At 35.1% G+C, this 21,793-nt stretch overlaps 1 protein-coding gene across 14 annotated transcripts in view; it reads right to left on the reverse strand.

Moving 5' to 3' along the window:
- The window catches only part of MAPK10 (mitogen-activated protein kinase 10), a 531,796-nt gene that overhangs the window by 32,612 nt on the left and 477,391 nt on the right, over positions 1 to 21,793 (reverse strand). For 13 of the 14 annotated variants that reach the window (XM_057309896.1, XM_057309893.1, XM_057309889.1 and 10 more), the window contains 2 exons: positions 17,053 to 17,235; positions 13,651 to 13,775 (listed from right to left, as the gene is read on the reverse strand). In XM_057309896.1, coding sequence (XP_057165879.1) covers positions 13,651 to 13,775; positions 17,053 to 17,235 — 308 coding nt within the window. The remainder of the gene's footprint in view (positions 1 to 13,650; positions 13,776 to 17,052; positions 17,236 to 21,793) is intronic. The other variant, XM_057309899.1, reaches the window with a different exon arrangement.

Consider the following 21,793-nt stretch of genomic DNA (forward strand, 5'->3'; position numbering starts at 1 on the left):
TTTTTATCTGTTTTCCTGTTCACTTGTTTGTTTCAGTTTTATGTTGCAATGAACAACATAAACATCTTCTTGGAAAACAAAGAAACAAATGAAAATCTTTGGAGACAAACAGGGCAGAGAAAAACGGATGGTGCAAAAGAAGTACATCCTTCATGAGGAGAAACAAAGTAGAAGTGAACTATAAGGAAAGTTGGACTTGCCATTCTCATGAAATCTGCGATTTGCTATGGAACAATGCCACACCAAGCTGCAAACGGACTTACCAACTGAACTCTTGAAAGCTTCATAGCACAAGAAAAGGGTTAGCTACTTGAAAAATAGACACTGGCCGCTCGTTTCTATTTCTTGAAGAAAGGACATTTTTAATTTACCTAGGACCATAGGAAACTTCTTCATATTGTCAATAAATTTTAGAAGTCATGATAATGAAAACTGCAAGCATAGTGCTTTATATTTATCTGTCACTTCCCCTTACATACCCTTCCTTAAAAAAGTAGGATCTTTACAAATGAAAAGATCTTTTCTTACAAATAAAAATTATCTCAAGGAAATAAGTTGAGATTTTCTAAGCAGTGCATTAATTCTTTTGGTTATGCCTGTAACTGATAGTCAACGCTAACAATAAATTATCCATATTTTGTAGCTCCCTCATTCAAAACTTTCTGTAGTAGAGGGATGTTTTTTTAAAATATTAAGAGTTAAATTCAGAGGTAATATCTCTAAAAAATGTCATAATGCTTATGAACTACCCTGGGCAATCTCTAGGAATATGTACACATATAATTACAGGCATACATTCAAGACTTCTTTCACAAGCCCTGAAAAATCTATCCAAGGAACCTCTAGTGGTAAGTGAATCCTGGAATAAGAAAGCTACTAAAGCTAGATTGTGAGTTCCTAAGCTCAGGGAAATGCTTCCCTCATTTGTGCATCTTTGCTTTGGTGCAGTGCTCGACATAGGACTGGGACGCAATAAGCATGTTACACTGAATTGTGCATGACGGGCATGTGTATATTCTGTGATTTTTTTTAAGGGGAACATACTAGGAGAATATACTATTAAAAAGTTTATCATGCAAACTTCATTGAATCTGGTAGAGACAGAGAAAAGAAAACATTTTAAGTAGCAAACCAGAGCAGATTTAGAAACTTAAACAGGGCTATCCACCAAATAAGCATTACTACTAGGAATAGAACTGAGGTGACCTTGGAATCACAAGGTTTCTATGTAATAATTAATATGTGGGCCTTGCAGAAAACATCACCACATCTGCAGTATTAGTTTCTTTATCGATAAAGGTTATATATTGAAAACACTCATAATGATAAGAGGATGGGTAGGAGTGCCTTAGACCTGCCTTATATACACAGTAGTTTCACAGAGATTCTTCTATGGAAGACAAAAAATTGTGGGGAAGAAACAGTCTAGTTTGATTATTTTAGCAACATTGCAGGTAGATAAATAAGGCAGGAATGCAAATTACCAAATGGGTTATGCATGCTAGAGATCAGCCATTTTTAGGACCTCTACAGGCAAAGCTGTTGAACAGAGATTCTCTCTTCTGACCTATTCCTACTCTTTCCCCCTCTTTGTATTCTTGTTGCTACTATAAAATTTGATAAGTTTTCATTGACAGAACACTTTACAAGTTCCAACATTGACTTCTTTGCTTATCTCTTAAGGAGCAGCTCTAAAAGGGGAATGCATTATGTATTTTTTTCTCCCACAGTTTATGGATTACACTACTTTGTGGCATCCTAGACAGATGCCATAATTGAATAACCTCTTCTTTCTAGGATGAAAATATTAAGAAAATAAAATACACCCTCATAAATGCCTCCTTCCTTGAGTTAAGTAGGTGGATCTCACAGTACTATTCTAAGAGATCAACTAGGAGAGAAGAAAAAAATTCATACATTTGGAAGAACTTGACAGAACATTTAACTCAGCCTTTGAAAGAGTACCAGTTGTGGAATGTCCTTGAAAAAGAATTTCTGCTTTTCCCTCACCTTCTGAGAAGAATTCTCCTTCAGTGATCTATTCAAGAGACTAACAGTATTTACTGTCTAAATGGGTCAATGTAATATATGAAAAGAAAAACCTGAGCATAGACTCTACCAGTCAGCAAACAGGTATCTCCTGAGAATGAACTATTCAACCACTCCAGCTTTGACACTCCAGAATCCTATATATTCAGTGGATTCTGAATATTCCAATGATTTGAAATCAAGGAGAATGTTTTTCTTCAGTAGAACAATTTGCTAAAATTAGAGTCAAATGAATTAGTGTCTGAGTGAAGTACATATTTTTCTTATAAGGCATGTAAGGAGAGGGGCCATGGAAAGCAGGGGGCTAAATCTATGCACAACAAACATTTTGACAAGCTCCCACCAACATAATACATGGCATCAAAACAATTCCAGTGTGATTCAAAAGATATCTTCACTTTAACAGCTGAGGCACTGGGTATGTGAAATGCAATGCAAGTTATATTTTCTCTAGAAGGCAATTAGTAAATTGCTCATATTTTGCTACTGAAAGAATACATCAGCATGAACAGATGGAAATTTAGAATTCTGCAAATGGCAGATATTAGAAATTAGAGACATTGATTTAACTTTCACCAAGCAAATGAGAATCACAAAATATGAATTGCTCTTTCTATAATTAAACACATAATTACAGTGCATCAAATTCACATCCATTGTAGCTCATTACTTATTTCTAAATTTATAGACATTCTGAGTATACCAAACCTACTCAGAGTTCAACTCCCTACTAAAAGGGTCTTCCATGACAGATAGATGGCACTAAGCTCTTTCTCAAATTAAGCATGCCAGGGTGTTGCCCTAGCTTTTTCACAGCATGCTGTATACTGTAATAATAAGAAATCATAAGACTCAAAGAGGTAGTCCTTGTGTCAGGACAGATGGAGAGAACAGCTGAGAGAGGGATTCAGCCAGTTTATTAACTCTGTGTGAGAAGAACAAATCGTATTTAAAGAATTCATAGGAACATTTAGTCTGAGAAACAGAATTTAAATGATGGCAGTTTTAGGATGGAGAGAAGAGAGTAATGGTATTTCACCTTACAACATCACTCAGTAACCTCTTTGTCCTTCCAGCTCCTGACAACATAAGGTCACCCGTGAGTTGCATAAACATTACTGTATAGACCAGACTAGTGATGGGCACTGGGGAAATATTTAGACTGATTGCTAAACTTAAAACACCATAGTGAGTGCTATATCATACTATGGAAATGAAATCACTAACATTAAATATTTCAGGTACCATTTTTAGTTATTCTTTTCCTTGCTCTGAAATGAGGTAGGTTGTTCTACTTATAAAAATATTTAAGAGAACTTACATATAATTTTTGTTCAATATTTTTAAATTGCTAGAAACAATCTGAGAAATCTTTTTGAGAATAATTCTCTTTATAAGAGCTCCATCTAGGACTTCCCTGAGAAGACTCAATTCATGTGCTTTATCAAATACAGATACGTCTGGTTGTAAGTGTGAAGGAAAAACTCTAAGTTTTCCAATTTAATTTCAAGGAGAAAAAACATGATTGCAAGGATCTAAAAAAGGGGGGGAATTTTTTTATTTCTTACTAAAAGTGGGTGTACCTATATAGCATCAAGGAGCAAACTAGTAATAAGATCACTAATAAAAGACCCAGTCATACTCAGAGACTTAGCACCATTTGTCTTTTTTTCTTTAATGCAAAGCAATGGAGGCAATGGCTTTTAAACGTTAAGAGACACAAGTTTTCTTATTATTTTGGTGAAATGTAATTTTTTATCTTCAACAAAAATTTTCAGATTACTACAAAAAAGTCTTAAATAACTGAAATATTGCAGGTTATGTTTGGTCCTTTCTACAGTTTGAGAGCTACTATTAAATGTTTTATAATACACTTTATATACAAAGTGCTCCCTTCTCAGGCACTCTAAAGGCAAACAAAGATAACATCTATTAACTGTGTAAGCATGTGTCTGTATCCCATGGGGGAAATCAGGAAACAAAAACAGTGGTTTCTGAATTTCACATTGATTACTTCTTCTGAAGCTGTCTTCAGGACATGCCCTAACCTTTTGATATGACTCACCACAGAGAAATGTCAGCTACAAAGAGGATAATCCCCTTTCCTCTCAATGGGAGAGACAGAGCCTATGCAGAAAGCTGTTTCCCTTTATAACTCATTTAAATCAACTCTTCTAGATACTATGTGTTTAGCACAACAGTGTTAAACTTGACTGATTTAATAAAGGGATTATAAAATATTTAAAGCAAGCACATATAAATTTTATTCAGTGGTTTATTGCCAAAAAGTGGACAACTACTGATGAACTGTTTGACCAGTAGCTGCATCAAATTCATATTCATGGCAGCCGATGTTTTTTCTTATTTCTAAATTTATATGCACTCTGAGTCTAGCAGAATGCATTTAATGCATTTATAATTGAATATATTTATAAGCCTACTCTTTACCACATTGTTTTAGGGACTTATTATGAACCAAAAAGAATTCAGAGGAAGACAACCGGCTAAGCCACAGTTAATGAAGATGAAGAATACAAACAATGAGTCATTCATGAAGTAGGTTTAAGAGAAGTTAAGACATGATAGTCATAATCAAATGATATTAGTTTTTACTATGAAAATATATTCAACAGAATAAGAAGTAGAGAATGAGAATAATTCCCCACCATCACCCTCAACCACTTGAATTCTGTCTGAGGGCTCCAGATAGTTAATATATTTATAGATGAATCTTTAAATTATAAATGAAGTCTTTCCATTACTTAGTATGCCAACTTCAGGATTCTTTGATTATTCAAATATAATCTATGCATTTCAGTTACTAAAACCTGGTCAGGGCATTGATTTATATTCAAAGCCAAATAGTTTGTTTTTTTTTTTAAATCATAGCTAGAGATAGAAGAGCCTGATTTGTTAAGTATAATTCAAAGCAATTGATGCACACCTAGCTAAAGATGAGAAGATAGTCATTGCAACCTAGTTATAACTGGTTAACACTGACGGGGACAAGTTGTTACAGATTCTTCTCACATTCCAAAAATTATACACTAAAGAAGTTAAATAGTCAAAGATAGATAATACCTATTTGGAAGAATTATGTCCAGAGCTGATAAGTTATAAGATCCCCAATCAATAAAAATTCCCATTAGCAGTTAACAGAATAAAAGCCCACCGACATCACTGAAAGCAGGAGCCTTGTTTTTGTTTTTAAATTTTTGTTTTTAAATTAATAGGTCAGTGGGATACACAGTTTGGGTTCACTGAAATTTATGGAATGAATGAATATTCAACTGTTAACAAATAATCAAGGCCTATATGAACAGCTCCATAGGAGCTGAATAAAAAAGAGAAGAGACTAAGGAGAAAGGAAAGACAAAGAAAGAAGAAATAACAAAGAGGTGGGTGAGAAGAAAGATTGATACAGGTCGTGTGTGTGTGTGTGTGTGTGTGTGTGTGCACGTGTGTGTGTATTTCACCTAGTTGGCAGTGGCAGAGTAGAATTAAAACAACCTGAAGGAAAACAGATGGCTGAATCCCTCATTCTCCCCATGCACACATTGCCCAACATTGGCTTAACAAGGTTTAGCCTCCTCATCAACCATATAACAAACAACCGAAAAAGTGACACCAAGATATAAAAGGAAGAAAGTATGCACATTCAATTGAAAACCCAGCGATAACTACTCTTATGCCAAGAGTATCAGGTTGGCTTAGCACTTCTGATTCCTTTGAAAGAAATCATAAGATACTTAAGAAAATGAAATAATTATTAAGGGCTATTAGAAGTAATGTTTACTTCATTTTTACCTAGTGAGGTAAAAATGGCACCTCCTGGCACCTCTTCCAATCGGCAAAGTTTAATGCCTTCCAGATTCAGTCAGTTTTACTTAGTCAGAATTTTATAGCAATGAATAAGGAAAGAATGGATAGGTCAGTGCCAGCCCTCACTCTATTTGCCCACAAATACAGTATTCACCCTTCCTTTTTCTGCTCGGTGTCTCGGGGGCCAGTCCCTGCAGGCTGCATTTCCCAGACTGACCTATCAGCTGACTTAGGGCTGGTCTAGTTGCCAGGAGGGAAATGGGGGGAGTGGAGAAAAGCCAGGCTATTTCTCTTGATTCCTCTTTCCAGAAGCAGCTGTTATCTCCTCTGTCTCTGTATGTCTGACTCCCACTAGATACGCCATCACTACTTAAGCCTGGGCTCCAGTAAACCAGCTCCTCACTCTAGGGTTGGTAGTAGCTTCCTACGACTGCTAATCCCTGCATTGTTCCAAGAGTACTTGCTCTTGACTTTTACATTCCAATCAGAAAATATCCTTAGCTTTGCACTGTTTAAAATGCTCTTTATTGTGGCATCTATTCAGAACTTTGACATCAGACTTCATGTCTCTACTGAACTGTATCTGGCTGTCCTGTCTGATTTGTCCACAAATCGGCATCAGCTTTCACCTTTAATTGCTCAGACCAAGCTCTGGAACCTGCACTACCTTGACCACAGGCTTCTGATTCTCTTCTCAATGCTTTCTGACCCCATGCTTTGCCCTATTTTACTTTCCTCATCATGGTTTCCGGTCCTGTGTTCCTGTAGCTGCTCACGGTTGGAGAGTTGATACTCTACATGTTGATATTTGCTGAACAGTAGCACAAAACCATTCTACAATGATCTCTAAGCTCTCATTTAAAATTTACCTTGAACAACAACAAAAAAGATTCACCTTGAACATATTTCCAGATATATGCAACATTAAAATTCATATATCTGTTTGCAAATGATATATCTGATAAGCAGCTAATATCCAAAATATAAAAAGAACTTCTACAACTCAACTAACTCAACATCAAAAACAAAACAAAACAAATAAGCCAATTTAAAAAAATGGGCATAGGACCTCAATAGACATTTTTCCAAAGAAGACATATAGGTGGCCAATAGACACATGAAAAGATGCTCAATATCAAGTATCATCAGAGAAATGCAGATCAAAACCACAATGAGATATTACCTCAACACATGGCAGAATGGCTAAAAGGAACGGCACAAGAAACAATAGGTGTTGGACGGGATGTGGAAAAAGGGGAACCCTCATGTACTGTTGGTGGGAATGTAAATTTGTGCAGCCACTGTGGAAAACATTGAGGTTCTTCAAAAAATTGAAAATAGAAATACTAGGGGTGCCTGGGTAGCTCAGTTGGTTAAGTTTCCAGCTCTTGGTTTCAGCTTGGATCACAATCTCAGGGTCATGAGACTGAGCCCTGGTCTGGCTCACCACTCAGCAGGGAGTCTGCTTCCCCTATCCCTCTCTCTCAGCTCCTCCCCCTGCTCACGTAAATAAATAAATATCTCTCAAATAAATAAATACATCTTTAAAAAAATAGAAATACTATATGATTCAGTAATCCACTACTGGGTATTTGCTGGAAGAAAATGAAAACACTGATTTGAAAAGATACATGAACCCTTATGTTTATAGCAAAATTATTTACAATAGACAAGATATGGAAGCAACCTAAGTACCCACCAACAGAAAAATGGACGAGGAACATGTGGTGTAGACACACACACACACACACACACACACACACAGAGAGAGAGAGAGAAATATTACACAGCCATAAAAAAGGAATAACTATTGACATCTGAGATACATGGTTGGACCTAGGGGGTATTATGCTAAGTGAAATAAATCAGACAGAGAAAGAGAAATGCCATGTGCTCTCACTTATATGTGGAATCTAAAAACAAACAAATGAGTAAAGAAATAAAAAGCAGAAACAGACTAATAATTGAAAAAAAAATTGATGGTTGCCAGAAGGAAAGGGGTTGGGGGCTGGGCAAAATGAATGAAGGGAAGTGGGAGATACAGGCCTCCAGTTATGGAATGAATAAGTCATAATGACAAAAGTACAGCACAGGATAGCATATCATATAGTGACTTGTGGAATCACTATGTTGCACACCTGAAACTAATGTAACATTGTGTGTCAACTATACCTCAATTTTAAAAAAAGGAAGTGGGACTTCAAAAAAATAAATAAAAGAAAATTTACATATCTATATCACAAGAAGATTGAAAAAAATGCATATTTCCTATATAGTTGATGATCCTTTCCATGTGCTTTTGGCAGATAGGAAGATGGCTAAAGCAACATCAGATAGTAACTCTCCTCAAAGAGGATGAAATCTAGGAGCACCTGGGTGGCTCAGTTGGTTAAACAGCTGCCTTCGGCTTGGGTCATGATCCCAGGGTCCTGGGATTGAGCCCTGCATTGGGCTTCCTGCTCGGTGGGGAGACTGTTTCTCCCTCTCCTTCTGCTGTTCCCCCTGCTTGTGCTTTCTCTCCCTCTCTCTGTCAAATAAATAAATAAAATCTTAAAAAAAAAAAAGAGCATGAAATCTATGATGGGCTTGCAATAAAAGAGCTTAATATAGTCAGGTTAGCTTGTTCCTATAAATCCTTTTACTAGAGGCAAAAAATAACAGAGTCCCTAAAGGAATGACATAGTAAATAATAATATCAATAAAACATTTAAGACTCTATTAATTACCTTATGTTACAAACAGTAATGTGTGACATTACTGACTATTCTGGGTTTACATTTTCTAAATGGTTATTTTAATTGAACTTCAGTGCTGAAACATGTAAGTGTTACTCTGTTTCCGGGATTATACTCTCACTAGGAATCTGATGACCTGGTTGTTTAACCCAGGATCTGTACAGGTAGATTAAATTCCCACCCAGCCTGTCCCAATTCCCAGATTAATCTTGAATTAGGTAAGAAATAATAAACAGGCTCAGCACTGCCTTGCTTTCTTAATCACATTCTACCCAAATTGATTGGATTATTCACACCTCCTCTTTGGTCTCTATAAGAACGACATGTGTATTTATATTCTCAACCAAAATATATCCAGCCTCTCTCCTCTGTTCCAGCATTCCCTCCTGTAACTTTGACTCGGCTACCATACAGAGGCCCTATGTTGCCTTCCACCACTTTTCTGGGTTCTCAAGACCCCAGGCTTGCCCACTAGGGAAAAGAATTCTTAGATACCAACTGCATGACTGGTTCAAACTGCCCCTCTGCCCAGATTTCCAGAATAATGTTTTGACCATTGAGGACGGTATCTGAGGCTCTCTGAGACAAAGCCTTCAACGACACAACAGTGGATTTGGCTAAACACTGCTGATCATGAGCCTGGTCCCCAGTATCAGCCCAATCTTAAATGATGGTTCTAGTTACAGAGGTCCTGATCCTTCCTTTCTGTTGTGAACTGAGAAATAAACAAATGTCCTTCTCTGCCCCCTACATTTTTAATTGGCTTCCACATGGGGATTATGTTCAGTTTTGAGGTCTTTGGTTTGGTAGCTGAACATATCACCTCTCTCTCTAACTTCCTCTGCTGTCCTTGTCTCCCTCTCCCACCCTCAGCAAAGCAGAACAACTATAGAAACCTTTCTCAGGATGCTCTAGAACTTCTGAGAGAAGTAAAAGTGTGCTTAAAAAGGCTCACATTCATATTCTTCTTACAGTCCCTTTTTATATGCTCTGAAACAGTTAATCAACTCTTCCTTAGCTTGCAGTTCATGATAATGCCCCTAAAATGCCTCTATACCCTTATGCTCAGAGGTTGCAAAGTAAAAACTGCCCTGTTCTCTAACAGAGTCTCTAACTCAAGAATCTGGTAGAAATAAGGCAACTGATCCTCACTGTTTCTGTATTTCCCTCTAACAGAGCACAGGGAAGATTTTTGAAATGATTCCCCAAACAGTCCTGAATATCCTCGAACATAATAAATATAATTACAATGAGGATTTATGAATTATATAATGTGTCTCTATTTTGGCTTAAATAAATGGCACCGAATTCTCCTACACTTGACAAGGTAGAAGTGGGCATATATAAGCCAAGAAAAGGACCAATATTTTAAATTCTTGTAGAAGCTACATAATTTCCAGGGAAGATTTTTTTTTAAATGTTGTACAATACTTCTGCACATTACTAAATATATGTGTCTTTCCAAATATCCAAAGGTAGTTGAGACTTGCATGTAAAAGTCATAATAGTAATAGCAATAATAATAAGAAGAAGAACTTGTATGATCCTTACTGGCTGCAGTACTGTACTGAAAATTTCATGTACATTAACGCTTTATAGTCTCAGAGGAACACTACGCAGGAAGTAGGGATGTTCCCTATTCTTAGTTAAGAAAACTGAGTTGCAGAAAGATTACAAAACTTGACCAAGGCCAGTTAGTAAGTGGGAGAGCAGAAATTTAAACCTACCCCATTTTTCATACCTGTGAAGATGCATTCAACCGAATAAATTGCATTTGTATATACTGTTTTTGCCCTCTTGATGAATACTGAACCAGAGTTAGAATGCCCTCCAGCTATTTCATGAAAAAGTATTCACACTAAATGTGGTCTCTGCACTCTGTTTGGGGCCCATTCTTTTGTTACTCTGAACATCACTTGAATAAGAAGTTGCTAATAATTTGAGCAGTTGTAACTTTCAAACTCTTTATGCGCTATTACACAGATCACCATTAACCTTGACATTCAATTTTTAAATTTCTCAACTTCACGGTTGCATGAATAATTTTCTCTCTTAGAGTTATGACAGCATTCATAAGCTCTTCTCTTTTCATATTAGTAATTTGGCACCTTTGGAAACAGGTGATAAGATAGCTTGTAGTATGATGACTAGATTAGTACACATAGCATTTCTCTCCTCTCCCTCCGACTTTTCCTGAAGACATCCCATTCTCCTGCAGTTTCTCCTTTATCCTTCTCCACTTGCCTCTATTTTCTTTCAATGAGACATATTTTTCTTTTCTCTCATCTCTGAATTTCCTTCCCTCTATAACATCACGTGAGTTACTTGAAGGCTGCTTGGGCCTGGATATCCTGGATGACTTCTAATCATGGAAATTCTGATTATTTGATCCTTCCACTTGTTTAGATTATAGAACACACCAGAGTTTATTTTGCAAAACAATCTTGGCAGTCTTGGCAGAAAATATATCTTTGAAGTTATAGCTTTGTCATGCATTCATAAAGAAAGGTCACTTTACTTTAAATGCATGTTCACATGCAATACCAAAGGCACTGTTTCTAAGGGTATTGCAGAAAGCATCGTCGACCACTGCTTCTAGCATCTTTAGGATCTGTCTCTTCCTAGTTGTGACTTGTACAATACATTTTGTAGAGTAACGAATTGTCCTTGCCCTGGGGTCAGGATTCCAACCTATTCGCTGCAACATGTCTAGATGTAAAACATGTTTACCCTTGTATAACCAATGATCCCAGTCTAAATGTTGAATACCTGCCTGTTCTTCTGTGCATTAACTGATCCCTTTTCTTAAACCTTCAGGCTCTATCAAATCCTTCCTCTGAAATTCACATCTTACATTGTTACTATTCATTCCCCAGAATGACAATATTGAAATGAGGGAGAAAAAGGTTCTAGCCATTTTAGCACCCTAAATCTTATCTTCTTATCTTCCAAAGAAATTTTTCATAGAATGTTAAATTTAAAAACTCTCTGGTGCTATTCATTAATATGCTGTTATAGATTCTAAACAACTATCTCTTTTATAGGCAACATAATCACAAGTGAATAACAAACGCAGACTTTATGACTCCAATTAAACTCTGAGCCACCACCCATTAAAAACAGATTACACACATTACATTAGATGTAAGAAAAAAATAAACACACCACATGATTAGAACGATCAAAATAAATGAGGAGCAACAATTTCAAATAATTTGTTTGTCTAAAATTTTTAACAACATAACCTAAAGTATTTTCTTGAAAATCATCCAAGAAAAAATGTTCATACTTACCTTTCACATACATATACATTGTACTGTCTCTTAGTTATTTCATCACCTCATTCTACCCCAAGAACATCTTTGAAAGTATTTCCCAAGAGTGAGAGAGTAAAGGTGATTCTATCTTTTACCCATAAAAATATTAAGATTTTATTTTGTAAGAATCGAATCAAGCGACTTAAAATTCTAAGCAAAGTGAAATTTCAACATCATTGTAAAACTGCTTAAGAGAGCAGATCTTAAGAAAATGTCATCAAGAACTATTACACCCCAGTTCCCACACTTGAGATACTCATTTATCACTGACGTGTTTTCGCCAAAATTTTTGAATGCCTTAGGATTGGGCTACCGTGGAAAGTAGTTTTTTGAATATTATGTTTATAAAGTTCTCCCTAATCCTCACTCCCATCTGTCAGCTCTTACTTCTCCAGTGAAGGATGAAGGGATAAGAATTATGTCCGTGTGACTTTTTCATCTTGACATGGGCAGGCACACAATGAAACAAAAGGAAGCTGAAACAAAGCAAAACTATGCTCAAGCAAGAATACTTTGGAGTACAGAGAAAGATATGAGAAAGCACATGAAGAGAGTAGTTCAAATAGAATGTTAAAAACCAATTCAAGCAAAGTAATTTGAAGTTATTATGTTTAAAAAAAGATCATTTAGTAGCAGTATTCCAAGAATCTGAGGAGATTTTGATGCTTTGGGGAGAAAATAACATTGCTGATGGTAACATTTAAAGGAGGGACAAAAGGACATTCCCGTCAGGAAGCCTGTAGAACACACATGGGCAACAACAACAACCCTTTGCCTTAGCTCCACACAGAAAAGGAGAAAGGCAAAGACATAAGAAAGAGATTGGAGAGAAGATATTGAATGGTTGGAAAGAATTTAAAAATAAAATGAAATAAAATAAAAGTGATGCTTTTGAGAAGATTCCTAAACTCTGCCTAGATTTACAATATGGAGGCTCATCTTCCTGTGGCAGTGAATTTAGATTAAACCTGAAATACTCTGTATTGGACTACCTAATTTTTCTCACCTAATTCGTGTAAGGTTTCACGAAGTCACCAATGGCCTGGTAAAAAGCTCTATGTGCGAAATGTTTGTAGCGCCGCACTTCACCAATGACAGGCATCTTATGAAGGAAAGGGAGGCAAAGCAACTTATTCTCTATTATGATTTCTGCTACTTAGCTTGCATCAGGAGAGGCTGGGAATTGAACATAAAAAGGGAGACACGAGGGGCACCTGGGTGGCTTAGTCGTTTAAGCATCTGCCTTTGGCTCAGGTCATGATCTCAGGGTCCTGGGATCGAGCCCACGTTGGGGCTCCCTGCTCAGTGGGGAGTCTGCTTCTCTGTCTCCTTCCCGCTCCTGCTCCCTTATACCTTCTGTAGCTATCTTTGTGTATGTCTCTCTCTCTCAAATAAATCTAAAAAAATCTAAAAAAATAAATAAAACAAATATAAAACACTGGAGATGTTAACAATTTACCAAAAACAAATGGATGTGTTTCATGGACAGCTAAGGCTTTTTGGACTAAATCCTCATCTCTCCTGGAAGAGCCTGAAAAAGAAAAGCATATAAAATATAGGTGGAAGAAAATAACTTTTCGAGGGGAAGGTAATAACTTTATTACTTCGAAACTGTATGAAGTCCTTTGTGTGTGTTCTGGGTTCTAATTCTCTTGCAGGTTTCAGCACTGAGCACCCCGTTACTGTGATTCGTTTGTGGAAGGAAAGTAAATAAGCCTGTGCCTTACCGCTTCCACTTCGGCAGGGTCGTACCACACATTGATGTAAGGGTGCTGCAAGGCGTCCTCCACTGATATCCTCTTTGCGGGGTCAATCACTAGCATCTTTGACAGTAAGTCCCTGGCTTGGCTGGCTGAAACAACGAGTGAGAGAAACAATTAGTAAAATTTTGACTTTGGCAGGAAAATTTGTTGAAGGGGGAGGAAATTAAGAAAACGAAGATAAACTAGCACCTTCCTTCCAAACATCAGGCAACATTACCAAGTGACTAGGGAAGTGCAAAATGAAACAATGAAATATTTTTTATTCATCAGATTGAAAAAAAGGAAAAGATGGCAAAATACTTCCTGACACCAGGTAAGTTCATTCATGTTGGTGGGAGTGTACGTTGATAATTATTTTTACGAGGCAAATTTGGACTATCCATTAAAAATTTTAAATGTGAGTGCCTTATGATCCATCAGTTCTACTTTTAAGTATATAGCCTAGAGAAATAATCGTACATGTTCATGAAAAAATACAGAAAGGATGGTCACTGCAGCGTGGGTTATGGAATAAAAACATTTTTTTGAACAGTCTAAATATCTAGAGAGCAAAAAAATGAGCTATGGTACAAATGTACCACGGAATTGCAGTTGGCAGTTTAAAAGACTGAGGGAGATCTATACGTACTCACATGGCCATGTTGTTAAGCAACACAATGAAGCTGCAAGGATGATCGATAGATTTGTGCACATCTGCCCCTTTCCAATTAAACAACAAATATTTCTCTCTCTTCGTATTAATGTACATAAATGTGTAGGAAAAGTCTGCATGAATAATCAACAAGCTGAAAATAATAGTTACCTCTGAGGAGGGGAGAAGTTATACACACACACACACACACACACACACACACACACTATCTCACATAATTAAAAATAAATGTGAAAGAATGAAATTTTTTAAAAGGAAGCAGATAAAGTGGATGTAGATTGCTCATTTTAAAAGCTTTTCTGAGATGCAAAAAAGAGATAAAGCAGTGTCTAGAGGGAGGCAATGAGGTCAGGGGTGACTTTTTTGAGGATGGGGGAGATGATGAGGGCTTTAACAGGAGTAGAAGCTACAAGGATAGAGAGGAGGGGACAGAATTGAGAGAAAGAATCCACACATCTCAGCAACCATATTGATATGGGTGATCTAGTTCAGTTTATAAAATACTAAATGTCTACTCTGTGTCAGGTACAGTGTGGGGTGCCAGAGATGCCCCCCAAAAATTAAATGGTGAAAATTAATAAGTGTATTTATTTAATGACAATGCTAAAAGACACTCGGTTTTCTATCTCTAAAAACATAAAATTTTACAGAAAAAACAGTTCCAATCTGATTTGAAAATTTTATGGAGAAAAGACTCTATTTGTTCCATGACTCCCCCTAATGGCCCAACAGAGCATATTTATTCATTTCATTGATTCAGAGATCTCTTTGATTTGTAACTGATTTTATACCCAAACACACACACCCACCTCCCACAGATTGTCCCATCAAACCTGTTTCTGCTCTTAGAAAGGGTGGAGTGGAATGGGCTCCTCATCAACAGGGACATGAACTACAGTAATACCAAAGAATCTCTCTAAGAAACAATGATCAATACTATTTGAAGGGAACAAAATCAGGAGGAAAAAAAGGTTTCAATTCCTCCTCTCTCATTCTTTTATTTACAAGTAAACGTCTTATGCTCTTTTTAAATAACAATAGAATAAATTCTTCCCTCTGATTATTCGTATAATTCTTTATAATTTACCAATTTTTATATTAAAATTATCTTAAATAATTATAAATATATAAACTAGCATATCATTTGTAAAAATGATATAATCATAGAGATTGAAAATGGATTAAAAACAAAAAAATAAACTCAAGAAAGTCGGAATCATATTATGAAGCGTGGTATTTTATTTAATAGTTTTTCTACAAGTGCTGTCATTACTTCAAATAATTTGATCAGGGCTTTTATCATCTCCACATTTGTTACACTACAAATGTCTCCATATAAAGGGACCACTTTTGCCTGACATGTCAATTAGCATCATAAAGACGTTAAGTTCTTCAAATCTCTATTGGAGTTTTAGCTCTTCCTCAATCTGTGTATAGGCAGTGTTGATCTTAAAAGCAGCAGATCTAGTAATCATTTAGTCTGTTGCCATTGACTGTGAAGTCAACTGACAGAAGAAACCCAACTGTGCAATAAACTGTCGCAAACACAGGCACAATGCTGCACACTTAAAACTCATGAGATGAAAGTCTGGGGATGATAAGACCCTGGGATATAGCATCACATTTTAGTTTCTGTCTCATTTAAGTCTGTATTAGCTATAAGTTACGCCTGTAAGTTAAGTCTGTAATTAATTACCCACCGGACATTTGGGGTAAAATTTCAAAAGCATATGTCCTTTTTCCTTTTTGATAAATATAGTTACATTTTAAATAATAATTATTACTTTTTTTTTAAATGTCTAACAGCTTCTGAGTATTTACTGTGAGCCAGGCATTGTTCTGAGTGCTTGACAAAATATTTACTCAGTTAATCCTCCCAATGATCCTAAGGCAGACGCTTTCAACTTTCATTTGTTTAAGGAAGTATAGATAGATTAGATAACTTGTCCAGGTTCACCATTATTTTCAGGGACAGTGAGCCCAGGCAAGGAAAAAATCAAATTTGTTTCAAAATCAGGTTCTCTAAATGTTCTAAATTAAAATAAGAAATAGAATATTTATAGTATATATTTAAACACTGCCAAATTTATCCCTTGCTCTAATCCTATGACTAAGGCATTATTATCCAAGTTTTGTGGGTGAAGAAACTAAGATTTATTACTGAAGTTCTTAACTACAGACATAGTTGTAGAAAGAATTACTTATTAATGAAAGTATTTCTATTAAATATAAAATGTGTAAGTAAATCTCATTTGCCACTCTAAAATGAAAAAATAGTGAACATTCCATAAAATACAAATAAAAGAAAACTCAAAACTTGTGTCTCCAAGATTTTATAACAAAAAAATGTGTTGAAAATATTTTCCAGGTAATAAAAAGAATTGGAACAATGACTTCAATGAGTATCACATTGGTCTTTTAGAGTTACACTGCAAAAGAATTTTAAGATTCCAAATAAGCCTCATGACATAGTTTACCCATACCCATACCCATAGTCACATTATTACTATCTTTCCCTCTGAATCTCCACACAATTCTAAAATCCTTAACCACATGCTCTTAGAAAAAAAAAAAGTAATAATAATAAATATTTAAAAAATACTCCTTAAATTGAGGTAGTTCAAGTTAAAGAGAGGTGTCTCTATCATTCGTCTCTATCATTGTTTAGTCCATCACCCACGCGGTGGTTCTGAAATTGTCCCTGGTGGGCATACCTTTGAGTTTATTGTGCTCAGAGTCCGCTGGGAAGAGGGAATCTGGAAAGAGCTTGGGGAAGGTGAGTCCTGCATACTTGGGCCGATTCTCCACATAGTTTCTTACTGTAGGTTGCAATTTCTTCATGAATTCCGGACATGGTGTTCCTAGTTGTTCAATTACCTTGTTCCACTGGTCAATATCTGAGAATTGAATAGTTAAGGGCAAAAAAAAGTGCAGACCTACTAGGTCTTGCCTTTCACTAGTTGGGAGACTAACTGCTTCTCCAAATCCTGAGCAATCACCAATATAATTGAAGTTTAATAAGCAAAAAAGGATGAAAATATAAAACCAGAATTGTCAGACAATGAATCCTCTTGGAATTTTAAATTCACTTGTGGCATAAATACACTTTTGGGGAACTAGCATTACTTAATAAAATAGGATATCATGAAATCGTCCTTGAGTTGTAAAGATGAAAAGGTATTTAAATAACAGAAGAATAATGTCTTATATTGAAATAAGCTTCTATATAACCATGTGATTTAAATGAGAAAAAATATGACACAAATAATATTTTTATCATGAAATTACCTCAATCATTTATTTTCTAAAAATGACAAATATATAAATATTTTATGATTCATTTATGTTTTTAAAAATTTCTTTTAAGATTTTTTTCTTCCTTTAGGAAATTTCATCATCTCTTCATGTTATTACTACTTAAATATGGGATCAGTATAATTTTTTATAATAAAATAACTCATTATTCTTAACCAAAGACTTGAAAAAATCTAGTTATCAAACTAATCACAATTTCATACCTATTCTTGTTACTTCTGATAGTAATGCCCTGCATTCCAGAATATTGCTTTCGATGAGGTATAAGGATAAATATAGGATGTTCAACTTAAGACAACAGGTTTCCATCCAAGTGTATGTATTTCAAAAGCATAGTAAGCATGGGGAATTCTACAGGAAAATATTACTTCTCTATGAAAATTAATACTCCCAAAACTGAGGATCTTTGACAGATATACCCGCTGACTGAAATTTTCTTTTTCATTTATCATTAATATTTGATACATCAGAGCCTTGAGAATGATAAATACCACCCATGAAAACTCCAAAGAACCAACTGGAAGTAGTTGATTTCAAACAGATTTCCTTGCCGTGTGTCAATGAATGATAGAAGCCTTAGAAATTATTCTTAAATACAATAACACAGGCAGTGCTCTCTCTTACATTGTTTAATTTTTCTACAACTTTATCCTTTAGTGTTAATTAATTTGTTTCTGCAACTGTAATATGTAACAGTTCAGGGATCTAACCATAGTATTACTCAATTGAGATTTTTAAAATCTTTACCTCTAGCTATTCAGTAGGGTTGGACTAAAAAGATCAGCAGTCCTGACAAAAGACAAAATTAACTATATTTAGCAAAAATAAATATATAGTGCAAAGTAGATAAAATATTGAGCAAAGATAACATCAAGCTAATTTGCAAATCCTCTTCTATCTCCCTTATAATCTTGCTGAATATAATTTACATTATTATACAGCCTCTTAATTATTAGATTAAAAAATATATGATTGTGTAATATGAAAAAATGAAGGGTGGGTGGGAAAAACTGAAGAATATTCCTTTACAAAACAGTAGGAACAATTAAAGAAGAACACGTTTCAATAAAAGTTCATCTAAGTTACAATGTACACGGATTATAGTAAGTCAGACTCATTAGAAATAAAGAAACTAAAAGGTAACAAAAGGTTAGAATTAAAGGTTATTCTTAGACAAAAACTTATGTTAGTACTATGGACATAGGTAAACTACAACTACTTAGAGATATTTAAGTAGAAAACACTAATTAAGGTTAAATAAATCTCCATGCTTACACTGTAAATTATGAAAAGAGGTCTACTCTCTAATACAGTTAGATTATCATGCCCTACCAAGCCATCATTTAATCATTGGTCATACTTCCTTCAAATTCTGAAGACCTGATGTCAAACTAAAAATAAGGGCAAAGAAGCTGTCAGATTTTCCATAAAGGAGTCATTTAGCAAAGTTGGAAAGTATTCCCAACACACTATTATATTCTAGTTACATTTAGTTAGAGTTACAAAGTTATTGAGTAAAAAATTAATTGCTTGTAAAATAGCATTCCCAAGACAATTCCATGGTATTTTTATAATAAAGATTAAGGAGAGTCAAATATTCTGGAAGTTGTTAAACAAAAACTGTCAAAATGCTTCTTTTAATTATAATTAAAGTCTATAGAAGCATTCAGCATGCTTCCTAACTTAGATTGCTTTTTAGATGAAACACTACTGTGGTGCTAGAGAGTATGGTTTACAAAAAAAAGGAAAACAAGAATCTTTATTATTGTCAATGTAGTAGTTGAATGTTCTAAGTGCAAATATGTGGTATAATCATCTTTAAAAGTGTGTGCCTTTATTTTAACCAATCCATTTCAAGTTCTTTGTTCCTATAAACACAAATAGTTATATTTAAGTAGTAACTGCTCGTTTTCCAGATGTTTACAGGATCTCAACATGAGCAACTATGTTCAACTATTCTTAGTTAACCACATGATTTTTCTTTATAATCATAATTAACCAAATATAAGCCACAATTGTAAGTCGTATTTCCTTGCTCAAAGTCCAGTGCTTGTTCCAAGGATTCCAGTAAGGGAAAGAGCAAGTTTGGCATTGATGTGGCAGAAATTTGGCCATAAAATTGATAGTATGCTTGTCATGGGCCTTAAAGAATATCTCTGAAACTGGATCCCTAGTTTATCAGGTCAACATATTCACACATAACATAATTAATTTTATTAACATTTTAAATAGATAATGTTACTTTTAAAAGAATTTTTAAATTATCAGATTTCCACCATGATTATATTTTTTAAAAATACATCAAATATTAACTAGATTTTTATGATTATGTGTTGAAAATATGATAAATATTTTTTAAAGGAACGGCTAAAATTATTTTTGTAAAAGGATTTATTTGCTTTACAACACTCACAAGTCATCATTTCTATGCTGAGTAAGGATCTGAATATTTACAGATTCCAGACTGTGCAGTTATCAAAAAAGTAATAAATAGAAATATTTTATGTTTTTGATCTACTATTTCAGAAATTGTCACACTTAACATAGTTATAAAGCATTTAATAAAACTAGAAAAATGTCATCTAATAGGAATTATTTGACAATTTCCTCAATTATAAATTCATTACATAAAAAAGTCATATTACCAAAAGTTTGATTTTATAGAGTATGATGACAAGATAATGTGCAAATAGTGAATATTTCTAACGTCTTCAACAAATAATACTATAAGGGATGAATAAAACAAAGAAGTATGGATTGTAAAAATATGTATTTGAAATCCTAAGATTGAAAATTATTCCAGTTAATTTTGTCGATTAGCTAGGAACTTATATTTCATGCACTCCTTTTACTTTAGCTTTCTTGGTTAGGAAACTTTCTAAAACATATCACAAACTGCCTTGAATATAATGTACAAAAAATGCCTTATCCTTCTCTGGGTATTTTGGATCGTAATTATGAACATAATTTATTCCATGCACATCTAAACTTCCAGAAGCTACTAAGTGGAAACATAAAGTTGTTTAATGACCTCATTCTACTATGCCCTTTGAATAACTGTATCTTCTTTTAATGTTTTTTTGCATCATTGGTTACTTTTTGTCATTATGATGTTTTCCAGAGTTGACACCTCCATGAATTCAGACTTGGTTGTTAGTCTGTCTCATAGTCAATATTTTGTGCAAAAAAATATTCTCAGTGTTTGTCTCCAAATTCTTAACTACATTTTAAAAAACAAGATAATTTTGCCCAAGAGGCCTGTCTGTATAGAAAGTTCCAGGAGAGGGGCGCCTGGGTGGCAGAGCGGTTAAAGCGTCTGCCTTCGGCTCAGGGCGTGATCCCGGCGTTATGGGATCGAGCCCCACATCAGGCTCCTCCGCTATGAGCCTGTTTCTTCCTCTCCCACTCCCCCTGCTTGTGTTCCCTCTCTCGCTGGCTGTCTCTATCTCTGTCAAATAAATAAATAAAATCTTTAAAAAAAAAAAAAGAAAAAAAAGAAAGTTCCAGGAGAGGCTATCCTATCTTGCAAGCCAACCAGCTGCCTTGGTACTGTGTTGTGCCATTTGTTAGGTGTCATGATATAAAATCGTGGCTCCCAAACTTGAATATTCATAAGATAGAGAACTTACAAAAATACAGATTCCTCCCCTCTCCCCGTTAAGCTACAATATTCTGAGTCCATAAGTCTAGCATGATATTAAAAAATACCAATAGTAATTGCAATCCAGATGGCCCTGGACTATATTTTGAGAAATACTAACATAGAATATACTAAAAGTCTCTTGTGAATTACTAAGTCCAGATTTAAGAATATAGTATTAACATATTTCGGTTCTATGACACAAATTAGAATAGGGTCAATTTCATCAAAAGATTAATCCACACCTATTTGCTATGGAAAACTTAGGGGTCATTCACCTGAAAACACTTCAGTGAAAAAAAAATCCTGATAATTATCCCTCTTCCTCATGTCACCCTCCTGAAAAATGATGGGAAATTACAGTAAGTGACACACAGTCTCCCAGCAAAGGGAGAGGGGTTCTTCCCATCATCATCTAGGGAAGGATGAAAATTATATGCTGCTATCACCTGTGGGGTGCTACTTATAAAAAATACAAAAGCTATTCAATATAAGGTTCA

The sequence above is a fragment of the Ursus arctos genome, unplaced genomic scaffold (assembly GCF_023065955.2).
Source record: "Ursus arctos isolate Adak ecotype North America unplaced genomic scaffold, UrsArc2.0 scaffold_9, whole genome shotgun sequence".
Lineage (NCBI taxonomy): Eukaryota > Metazoa > Chordata > Mammalia > Carnivora > Ursidae > Ursus > Ursus arctos.